At 40.2% G+C, this 25,687-nt stretch overlaps 1 protein-coding gene across 4 annotated transcripts in view; it reads right to left on the bottom strand.

Annotated features, from left to right (window-relative positions):
• The window catches only part of l3mbtl3 (L3MBTL histone methyl-lysine binding protein 3), a 154,231-nt gene that overhangs the window by 63,960 nt on the left and 64,584 nt on the right, over positions 1 to 25,687 (bottom strand). For all 4 annotated transcript variants that reach the window (XM_063034672.1, XM_063034690.1, XM_063034699.1 and 1 more), the window contains exon 16: positions 17,571 to 17,673. In XM_063034672.1, the coding sequence (XP_062890742.1) occupies positions 17,571 to 17,673 (103 nt within the window). The remainder of the gene's footprint in view (positions 1 to 17,570; positions 17,674 to 25,687) is intronic.

Here is a 25,687-nt window from a genome sequence, read left to right as displayed (position 1 = left end):
TTAAAATTTTATTCTGTTTTGCTTTTTATAACCACTTTATGTCAATAATCTTATTTTTTCTTGTTGCTGTGTCTATTCATGGGTTTGAGGTTTATTGTGGTTTTTTTTAATATATATATTTTCCGGCTTTTGTTCTGTTCTGTGTGTATTTTAATTGAGCTACCTTTTTTTTTACTTTTTTACTGTTTTACAATTAGCTGATCCTTTTCATATTTATACCTTTTTTTTTAGGGAGCGTATACCGGAAGTCATGGGGGTAGTTTTAGCGCTTGCTTCTTTCTGGCGGGTCTACTTTAGATTTTGCCTTGGGGTCTTGGGGCGGGGGTGGTGGGAGGGGCTTCACGTTTTAGTTTGTTTCTCTTTGGGCTATATACATTATTGAAGTACTGGTTGCGTCCTTTTTCCCGGTATCTTTTGTATGTTCTGTTTCCTCTCCGGGTTTGTGGGTCGCGCCTATCGTCAATCCTCCTTGTTGTGTGTTGACTTTAGGATTTATGGAGTCTATTATTAATTTTGTCTCCTGGAATACTAACGGTCTTAATCATCCTATTAAAAGGAAAAAAGTTTTTAAAGTGTTCCGGAGACTTAAAGCACAAATTTTATTTTTACAAGAGACCCATGTACGGAGGGGGGACAGACTACGTTTTTTCAAATTCTGGAAGGAACAACAATTTCATTCGAACTCCAATGCTAAGATTCGAGGCGTCTCTATTTTTATAGATTCCTCAGTTACTTTTATACAACAGGATATTATCTCTGATCCGAATGGTAGATTTTTATTGGTTAGTGGTTTACTATTTAATAAAAAAGTAGTTTTGGTTAATGTTTATGCTCCTAATATGGATTGTCCGGAATTTTATAAATCATTGTTTGATCAGTTTCCGAATTTGAATGAGTTTTCATTGATCTGGGGCGGAGATCTTAATACCTGTTTGTCTCCAGCTTTGGACCGTTCGGCTCCTTTACGGACTTTACCTAATAAATCTGCAAATCTGATTAATTTTTTCCTTTCTGATTCTGGGTCGACGGACATTTGGCGTTTTCTGCATCCTCAGGAAAAAGATTTTTCCTTCTTTTCACATGTTCATCATTCCTATTCAAGAATTGATTATTTTTTCATTGATTCTCGTCTTATTCCTTCAGTGATTAAATGTGATTATGATTCTATAACCATTTCGGATCATGCTCCACTTAAGCTTTCTATTAAAATTATGGCCAATATACCAAATAATAGACAATGGCGTTTTAATTCGCTGTTGCTTCAGGACTCGGACTTTGTTAATTTTATGAATGAACAGATTGAGCTTTTTTTTTACAATTAACCATACAGAAGATATTTCGGTTAACACTCTTTGGGACACCTTTAAAGCCTATATTCGGGGTCAGATTATTTCGTATTCTGTTGCTTTGAGGAAGAAACAGAAGCAGGAGGAGATGGCAATTGTGGACAAGATTAAAGAAATCGATAAGAAATATGTTATGGCTCCTTCTGAGGAGTTATACAAACAAAGAACTGAACTTCAAATGGAACACAGTTTACTACTCTCGTCCTCGATTGTAAACCAATTAAAGAAAACAAGAAGTGACTTTTATGTTCACAGTGACAAAATTGGCAAGCTGCTGGCTAATCAATTGAAATCTAATTATGTTAAATCTCAAATCAATCAGATTTATAACCAAAATGATCGATTGATACTGGATCATGTGGGGATTAATCAAACCTTTTGTGATTTTTATTCTTCTTTATATCAATCAGAGTCTCCTCGAGATTCTAAATATATGAATGATTTTTTAGATAAGTTAGACTTCCCTCAGATTTCACAGGATATGTCTTCTTTATTAGATACTTCCATTACAATGGATGAGATTAAGAATGTTATTTTTTCTATGAATCTGGGGAAAGCTCCTGGCCCTGATGGGTTTACCGTTGAATTTTATAAATGTTTTGCTTCTTTACTGATTCCTTGGCTCTGTAGGGTTTTTGAGGCTTCTTTGAAACTTGGTAAACTTCCTGAATCTTTTAATAGAGCATCAATTTCTCTAATACTAAAGAAGGATAAAGACCCTGCTCAATGTGCATCTTATAGACCAATATCTTTATTAAATGTTGATTCTAAAGTTTTCTCTAAGTTATTAGCAAATAGACTAGAAAAAGTACTTCCTTCTATTATTTCGGAAGACCAAACAGGTTTTATTAAAGGTCGTTACTCTTTTTATAATATTCGTACATTGTTAAATATCGTTTATACTCCCTCACAAAATGTTCCTGAGTGTGTTATTTCTTTAGATGCCGAGAAAGCTTTTGATAGAGTAGAATGGCCTTATTTATTTAAGGTGCTTGAAATGTTTAATTTTAGCTTGAAATTTATATCCTGGATTAAACTGTTATATCATTCCCCTGTAGCCTCAGTTCGTACTAACTCTTTAAACTCACCTTTTTTTCCTCTCTTTCGTGGTACTCGACAAGGCTGTCCTCTTAGTCCCCTATTATTTGATATTGCATTAGAACCTCTTGCAATTGCTATTCGAGAATCTTCAAATATTACTGGGATAACTCGGGGATTAAAGTCCCATAAATTATCACTCTATGCTGATGATTTACTTTTATATATTTCTAATCCTGAGAAATCCATTCCTGCTGTTTTAGAGTTATTAGCACAATTTGGTCTTTTCTCAGGTTATAAATTAAATCTTAGTAAGAGTGAACTTTTTCCGATTAATAAACATCTTCCCTTATATTATAAATTTCCATTTAAATTGATTAATAATTATTTTTCATATCTTGGGATTAAAATTACTTGTAAATACAAAGATTTATTTAAGACTAACTTTTTACCATTAATAGACCATATTACTCAACTTTCATCTAAATGGTTTCCCTTATATTTAACTTTGATTGGTCGTATTAATGCAGTTAAGATGTTTTTTTTGCCAAAATTTTTATATGTGTTTCAGGCATTACCAATTTTCGTTCCAAAATCTTTTTTTTGATAAAGTTGACTCTAAAATTTCTTCATTTATTTGGCAGAATAAGAATCCGAGACTGGGTAAAATACATTTACAGAAAGCTAAGAGAGATGGAGGTTTAGCATTACCTAACTTTAGATTCTATTATTGGGCTATTAATATTCGACATATGAAATTTTGGTTACTTGACCAGGACATACTATCTATTCCTAAATGGGTAGCATTGGAATTACAATCTGTTCAGGGTTATACACTTGGTTCTATTTTAGGCTCCTCTCTCCCTTTTGATTCGAAACATCTTAAGCAGGTCTCTAACCCGATAGTTAAATATGCTTTGCGCATTTGGTTTCAATTCAGAAAATTTTTTGATCTTAATTCGGGTTAGCGATTCCTATTTTAGGTAACATATTTTTTCCTCCCTCTTTTACGGATCGCGCTTTTCAAACTTGGAAGACTAAGGGTATTTTACGGTTTTTGGATTTATTTTTAGATGGTTCCCTTATGTCTCTTGAACAATTATCTAATAAATATAACTTATCAAGAATACATTTTTTTAGATATTTACAAGTTAGAAATTTCCTAAGTACTATACTTTCTTCCTTTCCAATGCTTCCTCCTACATATATTTTAGATTCGATAATTAACCTTAATCCATGTCAGAAAGGTGCATCGGCTATGATTTATAATATTATTATGAAACTTAGGAAAGCTCCATTTGATAAGATTAGGGTAGATTGGGAACAGGAATTGGGGCTTACCATTTCTGTGGATGATTGGGGGCAGATTTTACAATTAGTTAATACTTCCTCTATTTGTGCTAAACATTCCCTAATTCAATTTAAAGTGGTTCATAGAGCACATATGTCCAAAGATAAGTTAGCGCGTTTTTACTCGCATATTAATCCTTTCTGTGATAGATGTTCGGGGCAGATAGCCTCTTTAACTCATATGTTTTGGTCTTGCCCTACTTTGGAAACTTTTTGGAGAGATATTTTCAATATTATTTCTAAGGTATTAAATATAGATATCTCTCCTCACCCTATTACTGCTATCTTTGGACTACCTAAAATTTCTAGTAATCTTTCCCCTTCAGCCCGTAGAATGATTGCATTTCTTACTTTAATGGCGAAAAGATGTATTTTACAACATTGGAAAGAGCTTAATGCTCCAACTACCTTTTTTTGGTTTTCTCAGACGATTTTATGTTTGAATTTGGAGAAAATTAGAAGTAACCTTTATGATTCTTCATTTAAATTTGAACAGATTTGGGGACCTTTTATTCGATATTTTCATTTAATGTAATATTTACCCTTCTTGTTTTTTTTTCACTGTTTTTAATGGAGGTCGGGATTGAGGACGTGATTTTAAGTTTAACTCTGTTTGGTTTCAAGTTAGCCCATTGCTTTGCTTTGCTTTTAGTTAGCTGCACGGTGGGTTTTTTTTGGGGTTTTTTTTTCTTTTTTTTTCCATTGATATATATAAAATTTAGTATACTATTATGTTATCTTGGTTTCTTATGTTTAAATTACATTGTTTGTAGTATTTTTTTTGGTATTGATATCTTTTGGAATTTTATTATACTTTAACATTGTATTAATGTTTATATGGCTTACCTTTTTTGTATACTTACTCAATAAAAAGATTTAAAAAGAAAGAAAGAAATAGAGAAAGGAGAAAATGTTTGATGGGGTTGAAGGGAGAGGTCCAAAGGAACTCTATTTCTGTTCTATCAGCAAGGAGAGGTGGTAAGGGCATGGAGAAAATGGAGAGCAGAAGAGACGTCTCATTTCTGAAAAAAAAGGCATCATGTCAGAAACTCCACAGCAGAGAGCCTCACCTTGAGTACAGCTGTGATGGAGGTGGAGAAATTGAGAAAAAGGGAAGGCTTCCTTAAAGAAGATGAGAGGGAGGAGATACAGTTGAGCTCGCTGTAAGAGTCAGTGGAATTTTAGTAGATACTGGTAGAGAGTTTGTCTCCAGAGGGAAATAAAAAATATCTGACGAGTCCACATGAAAGTTAGCAGCCTGGCAAAGACAGGAAAGTCATGTTCTGCACAAGTGCAGGCAGCAGCAGCAACAGTGAGGTCATAAATGTAGGAGTTTGGGGTGGGGTTCTGGTATTTTTTGGGGAGGAGGGTGAAGGAAAGGGCAGAAAGAATTTGCCTGTGTGTTTGTGTTCCTTGGTGGTATGATCTACCCATATCAGGCTTGCAATCACAGGGCTGGGAATTGTTCAGGGAAACCACTTAAAAATTACACAGCTGCAGTGAAGCAGCTGCTATAAAAATCCGCTTCTGACTGACCAACAACAGACGTGTTCTGGATCAATGTGTCTTAAATTTCTCCTGATAATACCCTTGAGTGAGTATTGCAGTAACAAAGTCATCCAGTAAATAGTTCATCTGCACAAGTGTCAACTGCAGCAGGAGATACTTAGTCAGATTTGCAGAATGGCACAACTTAACCTGAAAAACTGTGTCATACGCTGGGAGCTAGGGGTGGAAAGGTGGCTGGTTGTGAGTGAATGGTATGGCAAAAAATGAATAAATAATTAAATAAATGGAGATAATTGTGTAAGATTGACTAAATTATTGCCATGGCAATAAAGATCTTGGCATAAAATTATGCACCAGAGCAAACAGTACCTGTAACAAGATCCCACATAGTTAAGTTTAACCATATTTATTAAGCTGTCCTATGTACTACACTTTAGAGTAATAGGAACAGTGGAACTCTGGGAAGGGTTACAGCAAACAGACTGCTGTGTAGATTAAGGAATCGTTTTTTCAAAAATATAAAGCATAAATGTTCTCCTCAGAAATAAGAGTTCATTAGTCCAAGAGTTAAAAGTCTGGATTTAATGGTCTTGGAATTGATATAAATGTCAATATTAACTGGCTAGCATTATCGAAACTAATTTTAGTGATTGTTTAATTGCCTGCTGAAGCACCTCTGGTGCTTCTTGCAAAATCAGCATGATCTGGAGATATAGTTAAGATATGAACTTCCAATGCTCCTGTCTAATCAAGGCTCCTGGCTAAGCAGAAGACTCAAATGCCATCTCTGATACAACAGCGCCATCTGCTGCCTTCCATGCTACAGTTCACTTGTGCTTGTCCTGGTCTAGTCCCATCCAACAGCTTGTATTTTCTGCGGAGCCTTGTGAAATTCCAGTGGAATACTATTGTTAAACTTGGGCATCTGAAGAGGGTATCATGTGCACCACCATTTGTAACACTATTGTAACAGATATTCAGACTAGGAGATGTTAATATACCAACACATATCTGAACAACCTGAAAGGAAACTGGCTGCTGACGGGAAATTACATTTTCTCCCAACCAGTTCTTCTTACTTAAATCATGCTCCCTTATTACAATGCAACCCTGGGGCTACTGTGTACGTAGCCTAGTAACTGCTGATGAAGTTTGAATCCCATTTATTTGGAAAAGTAGCTTAAAATATCTAATTTTTATTTTACTCACCTACCAGTAAAATTTTGAAGTTCTGGATCTTCATTTGATTGATATTACTACCCTCTTGAATTTGCCAATTGCCCTCAGTTGCCCACAGAACTCAGCTTCACACCACAACTTGAGAACTGCCATTTACTTTTTTATTTTCCCAAGTCAAATTATAAAACTATATTAATTTTCCTACTGTAAATAGTCCAAACTAAATCAAAATCATGAGTGCGCTCCAAAAATTAAATTAGTATACGTGCATGCGTTTTTATATATTTTTCTTTGGGATGATAATGCTTTAATCACCATGCAATTTAATTGATCATTTACACTGCTCCTTTAACATTTGTTTTCCTTTTCAATAGATGTGCAAGTAAAACTAAGGGTAGACAGTAAACCTTTAGAAAGAATTATTCTAAGATGTGTTCCACTCTGTAGGTGGTCATAGGTATATCTCATATATAGGTATACCTCGCTATATCTCATGCAGTACAGAAAGCCTGACAGGTCCACGTTGACCAAAATTCCCAGCAAGGTTGGCCCTATCTGCCCGCATTTGCCCCATATCCCTCTCACCTTCAACCTGTGCCCACTAATTCTCGATTCCGCTTCCAATGGAAAAAGACTAAGTGTACCACTCATGATTTATGCTCCACCCCACTCCCCACTCTCCTACATCACCACCACCATGTCTCGTATGACTTGGCTGATCATGGTTCCCTGACTATGATCGTTCTTGGCAAATATTTCTACAGGGGTGGTTTGCCACTGCCTTCTTCTGGGCAGTGTCTTTACAAGACTCATCAGTACTCTTCAGAGACTGTCTGCCTGGTGTCAGTGGTTGTGTAACCAGGACACCTGATATGTACCAGCTGCTCATACGACCATCCATCACCTCCACCCATGGCTTCACATGACCCTGATCGGGGGCTAAGCAGGTGCTACACCTTGCCCAAGAGTGACCTACGGGCTACTGGAGGGAAGGAACCCCTTACACCTCCTTTCGTTGAGACTCAACTCCACCCCACCACCCTTATTCTCCTACACTGTAATGAGAAAAGTCCCAGGGCTGTTCAATCTCTCGCTATATCTCTGTCCCTTGAGTCCGAACATTCTCAAATCTCCTCTGCATTCTCTCCAGCTTAGCAGCAACTTTTCAGCTGAATAGCATCTTTCTTATGGGAGGTGACCAAAACTGAACATAACATTCCAAATACGGCCTCACCAACATCTTGTACAACTGCAACATTTCTACAGTTTTGATACAGCTTCAAAGTAAAAAAATCCCATAGATAATGCAAATGTGCTTATAATCTGCACTTTATTTAAAAAAAACCAAGATTCCCCACAGAAAAATGTAAATATACATTTAATATACATAAACCTGGACTGGTAACTTTACATAATTATGCCTCTGAAAATATTTGCAGATCTGATGCATTCAATTTAATCAAGTATTACTTATGTGCATAGAAAACTAAAGCAGCTTTAAATTTGTTCATCGTTTTGAATGCGTTAATTCCTTGAAGACATACAAAGAGATGTTTGTCTTCGATATGTTGTTCTATATTACTTCAGTCCTTAGACCAGTAAAAATATACATTCTGCCCATCATGAATATGGTACCCAATTTTAAATCAGAGGAAAGAGAACAAAATCCAATTTGAACGAAGTAAATACTTTGTATCACCGTGCGTGATATAGAGAACTTTATCCTCAGATGATAATATTGAAGATTAATATTGCAGCAACTCTGAAGACAGTGGAGGAAAAATTCAGAAAGAGTCCTAAGTAGCCACTGATGCGTGTGAAGTGAATGTGCTCAGTTAAAATTGGATCAGTCGTAGTGGAGGTAGTAGCTTGCTACTTGCTTCTTTATTTATTTGAAGCAACAGTCTAAAAGATATCAGAATACCTGGTTGGGCAACTTCAAGGCTAATTATAGCCTGCTCACCTTCCAAAATCCAAGAAGCATGTTACAATTTACACTTGCAACATATAGCTGCAAAGGTACTCCTTCACTGAGCACCTCAATGGTAACACCATTGATAACATTCCATTATTGAATATATCCTCTTCTCAATGACTAGGTGCTCAGGGTAGGAAAAGCTGAGGGAAGACCTTTAGCTGTAGTCTTATGCCTGGACTGTTGCCTCCATCATGGTCTACAAAGCTTTTACCTGAACAGTTGAAACTGTACTAATTGCAGTTTAGAAGAATGAGATGTTCATTATATTTTAACAGGCATAGTGGCTAGCACAACGCTTTACAGTACCAGGACCTGGGTTCAACTCTTGCCACTGTCTGTAAGGGATTTGTACGTTCTCCCCATGACTGCCTGGGTTCCCACTGGGTGATCCAGTTTCCTCCCACAGTCCAAAGACTTACCGGTTGGTAGACTAATTGGTCACTGGAAATTGCCTCATGATTAGGCTCGGGTTAAAATTAGGGATCGCTGGGTGGTGCAGCTCTAAAGGCTGGAAGGGCCTATTCCATGCTGTATCTCAGGAAAAAAATCCTGAGATAGTTTGACAGGGAAGGTTCAAAGAGGACATTTTTTATCGAGTGGGAAGTATCCAGAAATAGGGTGCAGAGTTTCAAAATATAGGGCATCACCCAGCAAAGGCAGAGACGAAAAGGAATTCCTTCTCTTAAAGAGGAGTGACCATTTTGCAGCCTCTATCAGAGGCGGTCTGAGGGTGCCAATTTGAAGCAGAGACCCTGAGAAGAAAATATGGAAGTGGTGTTGCAGCCAGGATTGGATCAGTTATGACCATATTGAACGAAGCAACAGCTAACTATGCCAAGTAGCCCTTGCGTACTTTGTTCTGATGATTATCTTGAGCATTGCACATACTTTTTATTCTAATACTAAGGGAGGAACAAGTCTCTGAAAAGACAACATGGAAATTATTTTCCAATTTCCCATCAAGCTATCCAACAATCAAGGCTCAAGAATGTGAACAATCTCAGCCAGATATCTATCCATATCTTTCTCTGACGTAAACTGATCAGTAATTTAGCCCCTGGTGAAGATAAAGCACTTGCTTTATTACACAAATGTGGAAATTTGTAATTAATAATACCACTTCCAACAACTGCAGAGCAGAACTCCAGTTTTATAAAATTATGGCAGCCAAAGTCTGCAAAATACAAGTTAGCACAACAACAGCTTTAGCCATTTACGTCAGTGGTATAGTTCCACTGTATAGGCTTCCGCCTTTCTTTAAAAATTCTTATGCACACATGATCAATTTCAAAAAGTATATGGAAAGTCCTCTCATGATGAAAAATAAAATAATAGCAAACAATTTTCCTCAAAATTTTGATTTAAGACTTATACTTAATGTGGCAAATAACAAAGTATCAATTCCAATGGTTATCTGATTATAACTAATTATCAGGTGTAGGCAAATCACTCTATACTCTTGATAAAACAATACAGTGGATTCCGGGTAATTGAGACACACCTGCACCAGTATATCTGACCCACTTAAGTGGCTGCCCCATTAGCTGAAGTTTCATAGAAATAATTAACAAGGCATAAAGAAAGACAAACTACTGTTTAACTGAGTAACAAATTATCTATTTAAATAAAATACAGAACAAATTAGAAAACTACAAATACTACATTTCTATAAAACTGTATTAATTCCTAATAGTTATTGACAATACACTGCCACGTTCTTTTGACTGAGTGTAAATCAGTGGTCGCCAACCTTTTTAAGCCCAAAATTCCCTACCACGGCCTTAGTGAAAGGCAAGATCTCCCTACCAAATCGTTTAGAGAAAAAACAGCTCAGACTGTACTTCCAACTTGAGGCCTTTTATTTGGGCGAATTGTATTTGAATTACATAAAATGCTTTTATCAAACTTTCAAATTAATTCAACCAAGAAAACACTGCAACTAGCATATCAAACAGGCCATAACTGTCTTTAAGAATATTAGAATACTTCATACCTTTAATTCTAAGTTTCATTATTTAATTTTATTTCAACATGAAAAATAAATGAATAGAAATTGACTGTTGCACTCAGTGTGATGACTGGAGCTGAGTACTTTCTGCTAGTTCCCTGAAATTTGGCTCATAACTACAGCCAGCCAGTCTGAGACAGTCTGTGAGGTGTCTGTCAGTAAGACAGCTCCTGTACTTAGATTTAATAATTTTCATCTGTGAAAATGCAATTTCACACAGATAAGTTGACCCGAAGTAGGCACTGACTTTTAGTGTACATATGGTGAGATGAGGAAACTTCTCCCTGCTGACAAGTCCCCAAAAGTCACCGTCCCCTGATCTTGCTTTAAGCTCAATGTCATTTTGCAAATGAATTATTTCTATTTCAATATCACTTGGCACACCAAATACTTGCTGGAATTTGGCTGCTATCTGTTCTTTATCGATCAGCAGAAATGGGTTTGAAATAAATGCAGCAATATCTTTCATGACGTTTAACTCCCCAAAACGCCAATCAAACTCTATTGCCAGTTTGTCTAGGTAAGCACAGTACTGCTCAGGGCGAAAAGCATTTTTTTTCCTTGATGGCCTGTAATAGTTTCTCCAAGTTGGGAAAGTGTGTCAGCCTCCCGTTCTTTAAATTTGAAATCCAAATAACGAGCTTGGCCTTAAACGCATTTACTGCGCTCATCATGTGGGCAGGTGTCGGTCTTTTCCCATGTTAAGTGCATTTAATTTAGCCATTAGGTCTGTCAGAAACCCTAAATCCAGTAGCCACGCATCATCTGACAGTTCCTCATGCTCCTCGTTTCTTGTCGACAGAAAAGTCTTCATCTCAGGCAGCAAGTCAACAAATCATTGCAGCGCTTTGCCGCCACTCAACCACCGAACATCAGCATGAAGAATTATGTCTCCGTAAGCGGCATCAAGCTCATCCAATAATATCTTGAATAAGCGGTGCTGAAGCGCTTTTGCTCGAATTAAATTTATCAGTTTGACCACCCGTGTCATTACATGAGAAAAGTCCACGACCTTCCCAGCCAAGGCCTGCTGATGAATCACACAGTGATAATCCAGGAAGTTGGGAAAATCAGGGTCATTACGGCACAGTGCTATAAAACCAACGCGCACACCGCGCATTGCTGGGGCCCCATCGGTAGTAATTGCCACCAGTTTATGAATGGGGATGTCATTTTCACGGACATTTTTTTTAACATTGTAAATATCCTCACCTCTTGTTTTCTCCTTTAAGTGCGAAAGAGAGAGGAAATCCTTCTTTGTTGTAAAATCCTGGAAAGCCATTCTGACAAATATAACAAGCTGAGCTGTTTGCATTACATCCAGGGATTGATCGAACTGTAGTGAAAAATATTCACAGAGTGACAAGTCCTTTAACACTTGTTGATTCATGTCCTTTGACAGTGACTCCACCCTCCTTGTCACTGTTGCAGGGCCAAGCAGTATATTACGTATTGCAATTTTGATGTCGTTTTTGTTTTTAAAGTCATTAAAAACAGTCTCTGCGGTAATGGCCATTGTTTCCTTGAATAAATCACCATCTGTAAAAGGCTTCTTGCATTTAGCCAAAAGGTGACTTACACGAAATGATACTTCAATAGCAGCCTTATTTTGAGCAGCATGTTTTGTGAAAAACGATTGCTGGGCCTTCAACCCCGATTTCAGCTCCTCAACTTTCCTGGCACGGATTGCGCTCTTTGCGGGGTAGGTGTCTTTAAATTCCTGGTGGTTGGTGTTGTGGTGCCGCTCCAGATTCCCTCTTTTAGTCAGTGCTTGTGTTTGGTGGCACAACATACATACACACTTGTCTTTCACCAAAGTAAACAGAGATTCCTCTTCCCATTCTGGATGGAATTTGCACGTTTTCGCCTTTCGTGGTGCCTCCGCCATGCTAGCTAGCGCCCTTGCAGGATATCACCAGCGAGTGCCATATATTGATGTTTGCAACAGTCTGTACTCTAATCTAATTGGTCACTTTGATGCAGCACAAGCTATGCTAAAAAAAAATACAACAGCTAAATCGAGAGAGAGAGAGAGAGGCAGAGAGGCTGAGAGAGAGAGGGAGAGAGAGAGAGAGAGAGAGAGACTAACTTTTCAGTAAAAAACTAAAATTAATGCTAATTACTAGCACACTATCCGAAATGCTAAACACGAATTCACGCTATCAAAGGCAAAAAATTCGAAAGAAAGAAAGCAGTACAACTGATCAAACTTTTGCATAACTGACGTAATAGAAATAGCAGCATAACAGAGTCAAAACCAATTAAAGTTGATCAAATTTTAGTGAAGTCATGAATGCATAAGTGAGTCATTTTTACCCACGTGTTGTTTTCTTTCGTCATTGGACAGTTTGCCTGTTTGTGTTTAAGATAAACAAGGTTCTCCCACGCTCCATGGAAGTTTGACAGACCGCGGCAATGGTCACATGATGTCAGCACACATGTGACGCACGACGCTGGGCAGTGGGAAAACAGAAACACAATAACCAGGGAAAGCAACTAAGTGTGGGTTAAAAACGACTCACACATGCGCTCTAGGGGTAAAATTTGCTTTTGCATCAAAAGGTTTATCAGGCATAATGTATTTGTGTATTTATTTTTCTTTTTCTTCCCCCGGGATCTACTGGAAAAGTCTCAAAGATCGACTGCTCAATTGCGATCGACTGGTTGGCGATCACTACTGTAAATTAACAAAATTCAGTGCAGACACCTAGGTCTGCCTTGATACAATGCCTTTGACAATTGCATCCTCCAAGTCTTCATTTTTATTGTAACATTCAAGACGATTGTCGATACCTTCAAATTCTTCATAGCTCCTAACTTGAAGTAGTGAAATCATTTCATTTTCACTCCTGGCATCTCCAAGCCTCAATGGCTGAAACTGAAGAGAGCAAAACAGCTCTGGATTGTCTTACTGCTTCTTTGTCGCCAACTATCAGTGACAAAATTTGCTGTTTTTTTGAACAAACACATGCAACTGACGCCATCAAAATCTGTTCGCCCTAAGCACCGTGCAGTGTGTAACAGCCACACAAGCGCACGCGATTGACACTTCACATATTCAGCAAATATACTTAAGACAAGGTCGGATAGATTTTTGCATTAAGGGTTATGGGGAAAAGGCAAGTAGGTGGAGATGAGTCCATGGCCTATTCAGCCATGATCTTATTGAGTGGCAGAGCAGGCTCGACGAGCAGAGATGGCCTACTCCTGCTCCCATTTCTTATGTTCTCATGTTCCAGACAGAAACTGTTCAACAAGTCTCCGACCCCAATTAAATGGCATAGTGTCCAAAATAAATGAAGGTAATCTGAACTATTTTCTCAATTAGTTTTTGTACTTTTAACAGTTGTCCCAAATAAGCAGTTGCCCCAGTTAACTGATGGCCCAATTAACCAGAATCCACTGTATTATGATGTCAAATCCCATTTCAGAGATGGGGCAGCTGCAAACAAATGTTCCACATCAGTGGGATCCAAAGATGCTACAAGAATCTAGTTTAGATTCCCCAACATAATATTGGGGAAATCACCTCTTAGATCCTGTGCCAGACAGAACTGGCAAAGGATGCAAGACCCAGTGGTTTCAGTGGGGAATTTCGGTATTCAAAGCTGCAGGATAGGAGGCAATGGGAAACAGTCTTTTTTGTTCTTTTGCTTTAGTTTCCTGTATTTACTTATAAGTGGGTTTTAAAGAAATAACCAATAGTTCAGTTTAAGTTATCTTGTTCAATTTTTCTAATTTCCATGCTCACTTTGAAAAGGAGTACACAACTACAGCTGTGACAATCCCTGCTGCACCTGATGACCCTGTGATCTCTGTCTCAGAGGCTGATGTTAGACTGTCTTTAAAGAGAGTGAACCCTCGCAGGGTGGAAGGTCCCGATGTTGTACCTGGTAAGGCTCTGAAAACCTGTGCCTACCAACTAGCGGGAGTATTCAAGGACATTTTCAATCTCTCACTGCTATAGGCGGAAGTTCCCACTTGCTTCAAAAAGGCAACAGTTATACCAGTGCCTAAGAAGAATAATGTCGGCTGCCTTAATGACTATCGCCTAGTAGCACTCATATTAACAGTGATGAAATGCTTTGAGAGGTTGGTCATGACTGAACTCCTGCAAGGACCTGAATCATTGCAATTTGCTAATCGTCACAATAGGCCAATGGCACACACAATCTCAATAACTCTCCACACAGCTTTAGACCACCTGGACAACAGGAACACCTATGTCAGGATGCTGTTCATCGATTATAGCTTAGCATTTCACACCATCATTCCCACAATCCTGATTGAGAAGTTGCAGAACCTGGGCCTCTGTATTTCCCTCTGCAATTGGATCTGCAACTTCCTAAATAGAAGACCACAATCTGTGTGGATTGGTGATAACATCTCCTCCTCGCTGACGATCAAACACTGGCTCACCTCAGGTGTGTGTGCTAAGCCCACTGCTTTACTCTCTGTATACACATGACTGTGTGGCTAGGCATAGCTCAAATACTATCAATAAATTTGCTGATACAACCATTGTTGGTAGAATCTCAGGTGGTGACAAGAGGGCATACAGGAGTGAGATATGCCAACTAGTGGAATGGTGCCATAGCAACAACCTGGCACTCAACGTCAGTAAGATGAAAGAGCTGATTGTGGACTTCAGGAAGGGCAAGACGAAGGAACACATACCAATCTTCATAGAGGGATCAGAAGTGGAGAGAGTGAGCAGTTTCAAGTTCCTTGGTGTTAAGATCTCTGAGGACCTAACCTGGTCCCAACATATCGATGTAGTTATAAAGAAGGCAAGACAGCAGCTATACTTTAGGAGTTTGAAGAGACTTGGTATGTCAACAAAACTCAAAAACCTCTAAAGATGTACCAGGGAGAGCATTCTGACAGGCTGCATCACTGTCTGGTATGGTGGGGGGCGGGGGGGGGCTACTGCACAGGACTGAGAGAAGCTGCAGAGGGTTGTAAATCTAGTCACCTCCATCGTGGGTATTAGCCTACAAAGTACCCAGGACATCTTCAGGGAGCGGTGTCTCAGAAAGGCAGCGTCCAGTATTAAAGACCTCCAGTACCCAGGGCATGCTCTTCTCTCACTGTTACCATCAGTAAGCCTGAAGGCACACACTCAACGATTCAGGAACAGCTTCTTCCCGTCTGCCATCCGATTCCTAAATGGACATTGAACCCTTGGACACTACCTCACTTTTTCAAAAAAATATACAGTATTTCTGGGTTTTTTTGCACTTTTTAAAATCTTTTCAATATACATATACTCTAATTGATTTATTTATTTTTTTTTCCTCTTCTATATTATGTATGGCATTGAACTGCTGTGGCTAAGTTAACAAATTTCACATCACATGCCGGTGATAATAAACCTGATTCTGATTTTGACAAACGGTGCTCGGGTTGTTCAAGGCTCCATTGTTGAGCAGTCAGAAATGTCCATTTTCTGTAGCTACTGGTATCATATCGCTCGACAAACACTTCATCAGGTTCTTCTATTTCATTGAATAATCAATCATAATTAAACTAATGGAATATCTCGTCATTAAAAAAACATTATTGGGGAAATCACCCCTTGAATATTGTGCTAGGAAGTCCTGGCAAAGGATCCGAGACCACTGATTTCAATAGTGATTCATTGGGAACAAACTTTAAAAGAGCTTTAAAAAATGCGAGGGGGAATTTGTGTTGAGTTAGATCTCTTTATGTCACGTTATTTGTAACCCAGGGTTATTCATCACAAGTTAAGATATGCTTCAAACCCAGTTGCGCGCGTGCGCACACACACACACACACACACACCCTCCTTCCATAAGCTGCCCAGAAAAAGTGCAAGTATGCAAGGACAGCTAATGGCGATTCCAGACAGGGGGATTGATCTAGCGCAGGGGTTCCCAACATTCCTTATGCCATAGACCCTTACCATTAACTGAGGAGTCTATGGAGCTCAGGTTGAGAATCCCTGGGAGCACAATGCAGCCCATAAAATGTGTATGTCACTGATAAAAAGGAACACTTTGTCTAGACGATATATTCAAGATATATAGAAGATGGTTTATAAACGAACTCCAGAAAAACTTGCATCTCCATCAAAGCTTCCACAACCCTGGGGCATCAGAAGTGATTAATGACCAGTCAAGTGCTTTTCCATAAGACAAAGGAGCAGAAGTAGGCCATTCGGCCCATCGAGTCTGCTCCGCCATTTTATCATGAGCTGATCCATTTTCTCCTATTTAGTCCCACTCCCCTGCCTTCTCACCATAACCTTTGATGCCCTGGCTACTCAGATACCTATCAATCTCTGCCTTAAATACACGCAATGACTTGACCTCCACTGCCACCCGTGGCAACAAATTCCATAGATTCACCACCCTCTGACTAAAAAAATTTCTTCGCATTTCTGTTCTGAATGGGCGCCCTTCAATCCTTAAGTCATGCCCTCTCGTACTAGACTCCCCCATCATGGGAAACAACTTTGTCACATCCACTCTGTCCATGCCTTTTAACATTCGAAATGTTTCTACGAGGTCTCCCCTCATTCTTCTAAACTCCAAGGAATACAGTCCAAGAGCGGACAAACGTTCCTCATATGTTAACCCTCTCATTCCTGGAATCATTCTAGTGAATCATCTCTGTACCCTCTCCAACGTCAGCACATCCTTTCTTAAATAAGGAGACCAAAACTGCCCACAGTACTCCAAGTGAGGTCTCACCAGCACCTTATAGAGCCTCAACATCACATCCCTGCTCCTATACTCTATTCCTCTAGAAATGAATGCCAACATTGCATTCGCCTTCTTCACCACCGACTCAACCTGGAAGTACAGTCACTGTTGCAATGCAGAAAATACAAGTCAGTGTAAGCAGGGAGCTCTCAAAAATAACACTAAGCTAACATCCAGGTAACTTGTTTCAGTGCTGCTGTTTGAGATAAAAACAAACTACTCAGATGCTCTAGTTTGTCTGCAAGAGAGTGACAAGGGACCTTTCATTTTCAGCCAGAGTGAAAATGGGTCTCAGTTTAACAGTTCACCTTAAGACAGAAGGTATTGGAACATCTGCCTGTATTTTATCCTCACATCTCCGGGGTTCCATAAAACAAATTAAAAGATAGTATCAAATTCAACTCTGAATGGAATTACAAACACTGCTCTTTTACCTGTGGTGGCCAGAATGTTTTACTCCTTTTATGTGGCCGATACCTTTACAGCCCGGAGTAGGGCATCCGCCTTGTTCCGAGGCTTCCACCAGATCCAAAGGACCTATTTGCAATCAAAACACAAGCTGTTAATTATCCAAACTTTTGACATATTTACTGTACTCGATTTTGCCATAGAAGGCTATTTTAGCCCAATAATTTGATACTGACTCTTAGAGCAATCCCATTCCCTCACTAATTTTTTTCCCCGAATTCTCGCTACATCCCCATCAACCTCACTTAGATTCTAGTACTCACCTGGTATCAGGGACATGTACAATGGTCAAATAAGCTATTAACCTACCCATCTTAGGTACATGGGAGTAAGCTGGAGCACATGTGGGAATCAACCTGGTCAAAAGGAGAACAGGGAAACTCCACTGAAACTCATGTGTGCTGCTAGAGTCTTGACGTCTCTTCTGTTGCCCTCAACAGTTTTAATGGTTCATAAAGCTTAGAATCAGAATGAGTTAGAATTAAGGAGGATACAAGAATGCCTATCACTCTCATCCTTGTGGATCAGCTGCTCATTTGAATTATTTGTCATGTTACTTGATAGAACTTGTATTAATTTTTATGCTATATAGAGCATTAGGGTACTGTATTTTTAAAGAGAGTGAGGTCTCTGCCAGTCAGAGTTGACCATGGGTATTGCATTCTGGCTGACTAGTTACCAAGCCTGGCAATACCATATGGAGAGCAAGCTGTTGTCCATGTAGCGAGCTCCCCCTCTCCAAACATCTGATAAGTTCAAAGGAATGGCAGAGATCAATACAGTTCGGTACCAGCAGCATTGCAGGAATTGACAGTCAGCATCGAACTCAACGTAGGACTGCCTTAGGAACTCCAGCTCTGATTGTTCCCTCAGGGTTTACTCCTGAAGCCTTCCCCATGACCGGGTATAGCCACAAGGCAGTGGAGGTTTGAGATCAGAGTTTTCCTCCTTCTAGATGACATGCAAACAACAGATGACAAGCCCCACCTGCCTGAAATTCGATTAAAGTTATTTCAGAAATACAAGAATTTTTAAGGTCACAGTACATAGCATACTTAAAGTTTTATTCACTTAGTCACACATTTGATTTTGGAAACATAGTTCAGTTCTATTGAGAGCCAAGCTTAATTAACCTATGGTGAGGTAACAATGAATCAATATGTACAAAGAACTCTGATGATAGAAACAAATATGCATCAAATGTTAAAATATTTGATTATGTAGGCTGAAATCCTTTTAAAGAATAACCAAGGTTTATGACCTTCTTTTTCCTTCCTCATTCATTTATCCGCCATTACTACTGAATATCCCAAAACTTGTACAAATACGGACAGTTAAACTTGCATAACTTCACATTGAAAACAGCTGGAAGAGCACATTAAATTTCTAAACAAAAATGCTTCCTGAAAGCTGACAAGTTATTCCATGCATCTGTCTTGCCAATGATACTAAGAATTCTTGTATTTCTGGTATAACTTTAAAGAATGTTTGTATTTCTTAACCTATGTCAGCTTCGGAACCATGTAACAGTGGTTTTCATTCACCAGTCATAATCTCTTTACCAGATTGAACAACAGCCAATAATTCTAGGCAAGCAGTTTACATTGAGGTTTCTATTTCAATTACCCCATTTTGATCTACGATGGAATAATCTGAAATCATTTGGCAAAATTTCTATTTTCACTTAAATACGTTTTGAAGGGAATGAACAAATTCAGATCACTTTGAGATATCCATCCAAGTAAGACAATGTGATCTTGCCAAGCTTCACACTGTTTGACCAGTCAGTACTACTCTCTTGTCAGATGCTGCCATGCTTTGTATGTTCAGATGTGGGTAAAGAATCTATTCAGTCTGGGGAAGAAAGCCTAATGAACCAATTCGTAAACTGTATCTTCTGGTCAATCAATAAGATCTTGGATTATTGTATTCCACATGACTTAATCAATAATCTTCTACCAAATGTTAATTTCATTCAAACTGCCACCATTCAACTGCTTGACCTCAGATATCATGGTTATCTCCTCTTTCCAGGGTGTATATTCATTCATCAAGCACAAATTTAAGTTGGAAACTACACTGAAGAGTCACTAAGTAACACAGCATGTAAACAGGCTCTTTGGCCCATCTAGTCCATGCTGACCATTTTGCCCACCAATCCAGTCCCATATCCCCCTCCAAAATCCTCCTTTCCACAAACCTATCCAACAGTCTTTTAAACGTCGTACCTGTCTCAACCACCTTCTCTGGTAGCTCATTCTGTTTAAACACAACCCTCTTGTTCCTTTTAAATCTTTTGCCTCTCACCTTAAACCTATGCCCATTAGTTCTGAGCTTCCCTTCAGTGAAAAGAAGTTTGTGTTGACTAATCTATTCCTCCTCATGATTTTATACACTTGTACATGGCCACCATTCAGCCTTTTTACATTTCACGGAATAAAGTCCTACCCTGCCCAACCTCTCCTTTTAATTTTACAACTAACTTGCTACTAATTTTGAATCTGCTCATGGTGCTCTTATTCCCTTCTTTGCTACAGACTACAATGTCTGTTCCACACAATGCAAAATTAAACTAATTCCCTTCTGTCTGTATATGAACCAAATTCCACCACTTCTGTATAAACATGTGTCTAATGTTCTCTGAAATGCCACAATCATATCTGTTTCCATCGTAGCTTTTTCCAAATATCTGTGTTAAAAAAAAATTGTCCTGCACGTTTCCTTTCCTAACCTTAACCGCATGCCTTCTAGTACTTGACATCTCTGCCCTCTGGAAAAACATTTCTCAATCAGGTGTCCCGTCAGCCTTCAATGCTCCAGAGATAACAACCAAAGTTTGTCCAACTTCACTCTCACATAGCTCATACCCTCTCCTACTGGCAGCATCCAGGTAAACCCCTTCTGCACCCTTTCCAAGGTTTCCACATCCTTTCTGTAATGGGGCAACCAGAATTGCACACAATACTCCAAGTGCAGCCCAATAAAAGTTTTACATGGCTGCATCACGAATTCCAGCCTCTTGTATGCATTGTCTCGACCAATGAAGGCAAGCATGCCATATGCCTTCTTTATCATCTTATCCACTTGCACAGCCATTTTGAGAGCTATGGACTTGGACCCCTGGATCATTATGTGTTAAGGGTCCTGACATTATAATTTCCCCTTACATTAGGCCTCCCCAAGAGCAACACCCCATATTTGCTCGATTTAACTCCACCTACCATTTTCTTACCCATATCTGTAACTAATCTATATTTTGCTATATTCTTTGACAGCTCTCTGCACTGTCCACAACTCTACCAATCTTTATCTGCAAACTCAGTTCCCCACCTCTCCTCATTTTTATCCATGTCAATTATTTCAAAAACAACGGGGGCCCAGTAATGAGCCCTCTGGTCTCAACCTCCGATCAAGAATAACACCCTCCACCACTACTGTGAACAGGCAGAACTAAAGTAATGCTTAACAGCGACTCCTTCAAGCTCATCTGTGGAAACAGCTTAATTCCTACCTTTGATGTCTCTCTTTTTCCTTTTCAGGGTGGATAGGGTTCTGTCGCAGACTCTGACCTAGAGTTACACTCTAACTTTGTGGTTGTGGGACCCACTCTGGGGGTTCACAACTAGCTACTTTTCAAAATCCCAAGGACGCAGCCCAGAAGACGAGCGCACCTTTGGGGTTCTAAGGCTTTGTGGTCCTGTAGACAAACCGATTCTATGCCGATGCGCCAACTGACGCTTCACGGGACATAACAGAACATCAAAAACTGCTGATTGGCTGTCAGAGGCTCTGTACTCAGCAAATCACGCACTCTCTTTCTCTTGTTGGCAGAGGAGAGCTTGTTGCTGATTCTTGAAGCAGAGAATTTGGGGGGAAAAAAGCGACGCAGCAGACTTTATCATTGCAAATCAGCCAGTTGTTTTGGTATCTCTCCCATCTCGCCGTGAAAGGGTGACACCTCTCTGTCCCTTTATTGGGTAGGAGAGAGCCTGTGGTATGTCGAATTGTTGGGCGAACGATTAGTTTTTATTGTACTGCTGATCATGGTCTTTCTTGGGGGCTTTGCCATTGCTTGCTTGGTGGGTGGAGGATGCTAATGCTTTTTTGGCTGATGTGGAGAAGAAAGGTCATTGCTTTGTTTCTGCTTGAGTTTGGGAGGGCTTTGGGGTTCTAACGTTTTAATGTCATTCATTCTTTGGGAGACTTCTGTTTCCGTGGATATCTGCGAAGAATAAGAACTTCATGATGTATATTGTATTCCGATATTAAATGGAACTATTGAACTATTCTGTCTTCTACGGACAAGACAATTCTAAATCCAAAATGACTGATCTTTAGAAAAAAAGTTATTTTTCAATCATCCACTTTCTCAAACTCTGTCATTTGAGATTAGTTATTGTGGGAGGGCATTCATATTAGTGGTTTCTAAGACTTTTACCTTAGGCTCCTAAACCCCACCCATCGTTACTGGGATGAAGTACTTAAAAAGTCTGGATATCTGAAAGGTGATAATTGATAATAATACAATTCTGGAGTTGTGTTCAGATCATCTGAAACTCTCAAAACCTTTCTCTCTGTTCAGTATATAGGTATACGGCACACCAGCTATATATGTCTAAGACTTTTACCAATCATTACCAATACTGTGGTAATCTTAGCCCGCTTATGATCAAGACTCTCTCGAGGTGGTGGGCCGGCAGTGCTAAAGCACCACTTCCCACTGGTGAGCTTAAAAATTTGGCATCTGCCTCTATCAGAGTTGTTGGTCGCTTCCATGCAACAGATAGACACCTGAAGAGTAGACTATACAACTACTAAAGGGTTTGCAAAAGATGGATACACTATCCGATTATCTGCCCCTCTGGTCATACTTGGTCCACACCCATGCTGATCCTGTCTCTGCTGCCTCAGCTACAGCCCTGCTGGTTGACTTGATCTCTCTTCTAGTGAAGCCAAGGTCACACAGCCACTTCTGGAAAGTGAACGCAATAAAACCACGGCACCCTACTTCAAATGGATAGCACGAGACCTTCCACCCTCTGTCTCTGCACTCTGATTTTAATTCTGCATACTTGGTTAACTTGCGCTCATGGGGTTCATTGATGTTGTCTTCCCAGGGGACTGTGAGTTCTCCAATAACCACTTCTCTACTGGTGTCAGACCATATGATTATATCTGGACGCAATGTGGTGAAAGCTCCTGGAAACTGTCTTTCCCATCCAGGTCGGCCTTGACACAGCAATCATTGGCTGAAGAAAGTATGCTTGATCGTGGGCTTGTGCTGTACACCCTTGAATTCGAGCCTTCTTTCACAAATGATATGCGATGTTCTGTGCAGCATGGGGCATGAGATAAGTTGTGCTGCAGTACTCTCTGCTCAACCGCTTCTGTTACAACTTTGAGAACATTGTTAGGTCTCCAAGTGTACATGCCGCTGGAAAGATTGACTCTGCGTGCACTCAAAATATGTTGAAGTGTTCCCTTCTCGCCACAAGCAGCACACCTGTCTGTCTTACCTTCATACCAGGTGCTGAGGTTGGCAGGTGTTGGGAGCAGTCGTACGCTGCTCTGCATAGAAAAGAAATCTGGAGCAGTTCCATCTGCCACAGAACATTCCAAGATAGATGTCGTTGTTCAACACTTTCCCACCAGGTCCAAGTCCCTTGTTTGGCCAGGCCAGCTGTTTTAGCTAACCTCTTCTCCTCATCTACCTCTCGTAGTTTTTGCGTTACAAGCTCACGGCGCTCCTTACCTGTAGAAGATGACCACCACTTGTGGGTTGTCCATCCAAGTCCCTGGCGGCCTAGCTGGGTAGCCCCAACCATCTCCTTGTGCTTCAATCAAGACTCTGCCTCATCAACTGCTACATGGGCTGACCATTTCCTGCCTGATCTCACATCATGTTCTTCATGACAGGGTCTTTTGAGTCTCGAAGCATCAAGAATGATCTTACCTTGGCTACCTTGACCTCTTCAACAAGGGATTGCACTGGGATGGTAAGCTTTGTCTGGCTACTGTGGATTGCAACATTGGTGAGGCTGCTCGGTACTCCAAGCCACTTCTTCACATACTTGTTGATCTTCTGTTCCATTGCCTCAACATGGGACATTGCCACTTCATAGACAGTTAGTGGCCATGTTATCCATGACATTAGTCTGTACCGCAGGCACCACAACTTCAACTTGCCAGGCAAGCCACACTTGTCGACAGACATCAGACCTCTGCTGATCTGTTCTCTTGTCTCTTGAACCCTCTTGGTGTCTCTCAGCTCCTCTGTGTACCATCGCCCGAGGCTCTTAACTGGTTGGTTCTGAATGGATGAAATCTCCTCTCCACAAAGGGTGAAATGAAAGTCAACCAGCTTTTCTCTCCTAAGAACAAGGCTCCTTGACTTCTTGGTCTTGAACTTCATTCATTCTTCCCAATCCATTAGCTCCTCGAGTCTAGATAGTACACTTTCCACTGCCTCCGTGCTAGGACCCAAAAGGGTGAGGTTGTCCATGAACGCTCGTATTGGTGATAACTCCCCTCCGCCATCAAGTACGACACCCGGTCCCACTGATTCTGCAGCCCTCACAGTGACCTCCATGGCTAACACAAAAAGGATGGGTGAAATTGCACATCCCACTGGGATTCCAACATCCAAGCTCTGCCACCTAGTTGTAAACTGCTGAGTGGAAAACCTCATCCAGAAATCGTTGTAGTACTGCATAACAAAGTTCCTCGCCTTAGCAGGAATCCATAGGAATTCCACCACAAATTCAATCAGGGCATGGGGAACAGAACAGCATTTGCAGGATCAAGCCAAACTACAGCCAGATTTCTTCTCAACCTTTTCGACTCCTGGATGGTATGCCACATCATACTAGAATGTTCAAGGCATCCCGGGAAGGCTGGTATTCCTGCCTTCTGCACAGATGTATTTACCAATCCATTCTCTATCACAAATGAAGATATTCTTTCTACTAGAATGCCAAGCATAATCTTCCCTTTTACATTCAGGAGTGAAATTGGTCAGAACTGATTCAATGTAGAAGAATTCTCTTGCTTCGGGATGTATACTCCTTCAGCCTCAATCCTTGACAAAGGAACAACACCTTGTCTCCACACCACCTTTAACAGTCTCCACAAGTATTTCCTCAGCTCTTCACACTTCTTGAACACCTTATACAGCACTCCATTAGGTCCTGGCACTGAACCCGACCTTGCCTTTCTGATGAACCATTCAACTTCTGCCAGTTTGGGATCTGACAGATTGAACTTCACTCCTGCCTCAAAGAATGACTTTCTTGCCTTCTCTCTCTTCTTTCTCTTTTTATGTTGTGACTCTGCATGACAGTGATGTTAGCTTTAATCGAAAATGCTCTCAGAGATTGGCAAGCCCTGGCTTGTCACCCTCATTTGCTACCTTCCACCTCTGTCTCAGCGACTTAAGCTCTCTCCTCAACCTACTAATCTCCTTCTAGCACCTGCTTGGTGTCTGTGTAGGCTTTGCTTTCTTCAACTCAACCAAACCAGTACTTTCCAACATCATATCTCCCATCACTTCCAACTTTCTCTTTGATGTTCCCCTGAGAGTGCTCTCCAACATCATACTGATATCCTCATCAAATACACGCCAAGCCTTCTCATCTGCCATTGCTCGCCACTTGACCTTCCTCTTCTTCTCTACCTCCTCACCACCGCCATCATGCGAAGGATCTACCTGGGTACTGTGGTCTGAAACCTGACCTGGGTTATCTCTCGTCTGACCTGGAGTACGATGATGCTCTCCAGAGGTGTGGCTTGTGAATCAGCAGTTGAAAAGACCATGTCATCTGTGCTTGGTGAAGTAATCTCATCTTCATCCACTGGGAAGGAATAGCACTTCAACTTTGCTTGGTGGACTCATAAACCTTTAATGCTGGAAAAGGCTCTCCCACACCAACACATTGGACACTCAGAGCCTCTTATCCCAGCTCTTGGTCGTAGTTGTTCCCTGTAATTAACTGTATCCGTCCGTTTGGGTCCATCATTCTCCCTCCCTCTCAGAGGACCCTGAGGGTATGTTTCTGTGTGTAAACTAGAAGCTTCAATGGGTAGG

This window comes from Mobula hypostoma, chromosome 2, assembly GCF_963921235.1.
Source record: "Mobula hypostoma chromosome 2, sMobHyp1.1, whole genome shotgun sequence".
In the NCBI taxonomy this organism is placed as follows: domain Eukaryota; kingdom Metazoa; phylum Chordata; class Chondrichthyes; order Myliobatiformes; family Myliobatidae; genus Mobula; species Mobula hypostoma.
The sequence above is the reverse complement of the archived record's forward strand: the minus strand, read 5'-3'. Positions and strand labels throughout refer to the sequence as shown.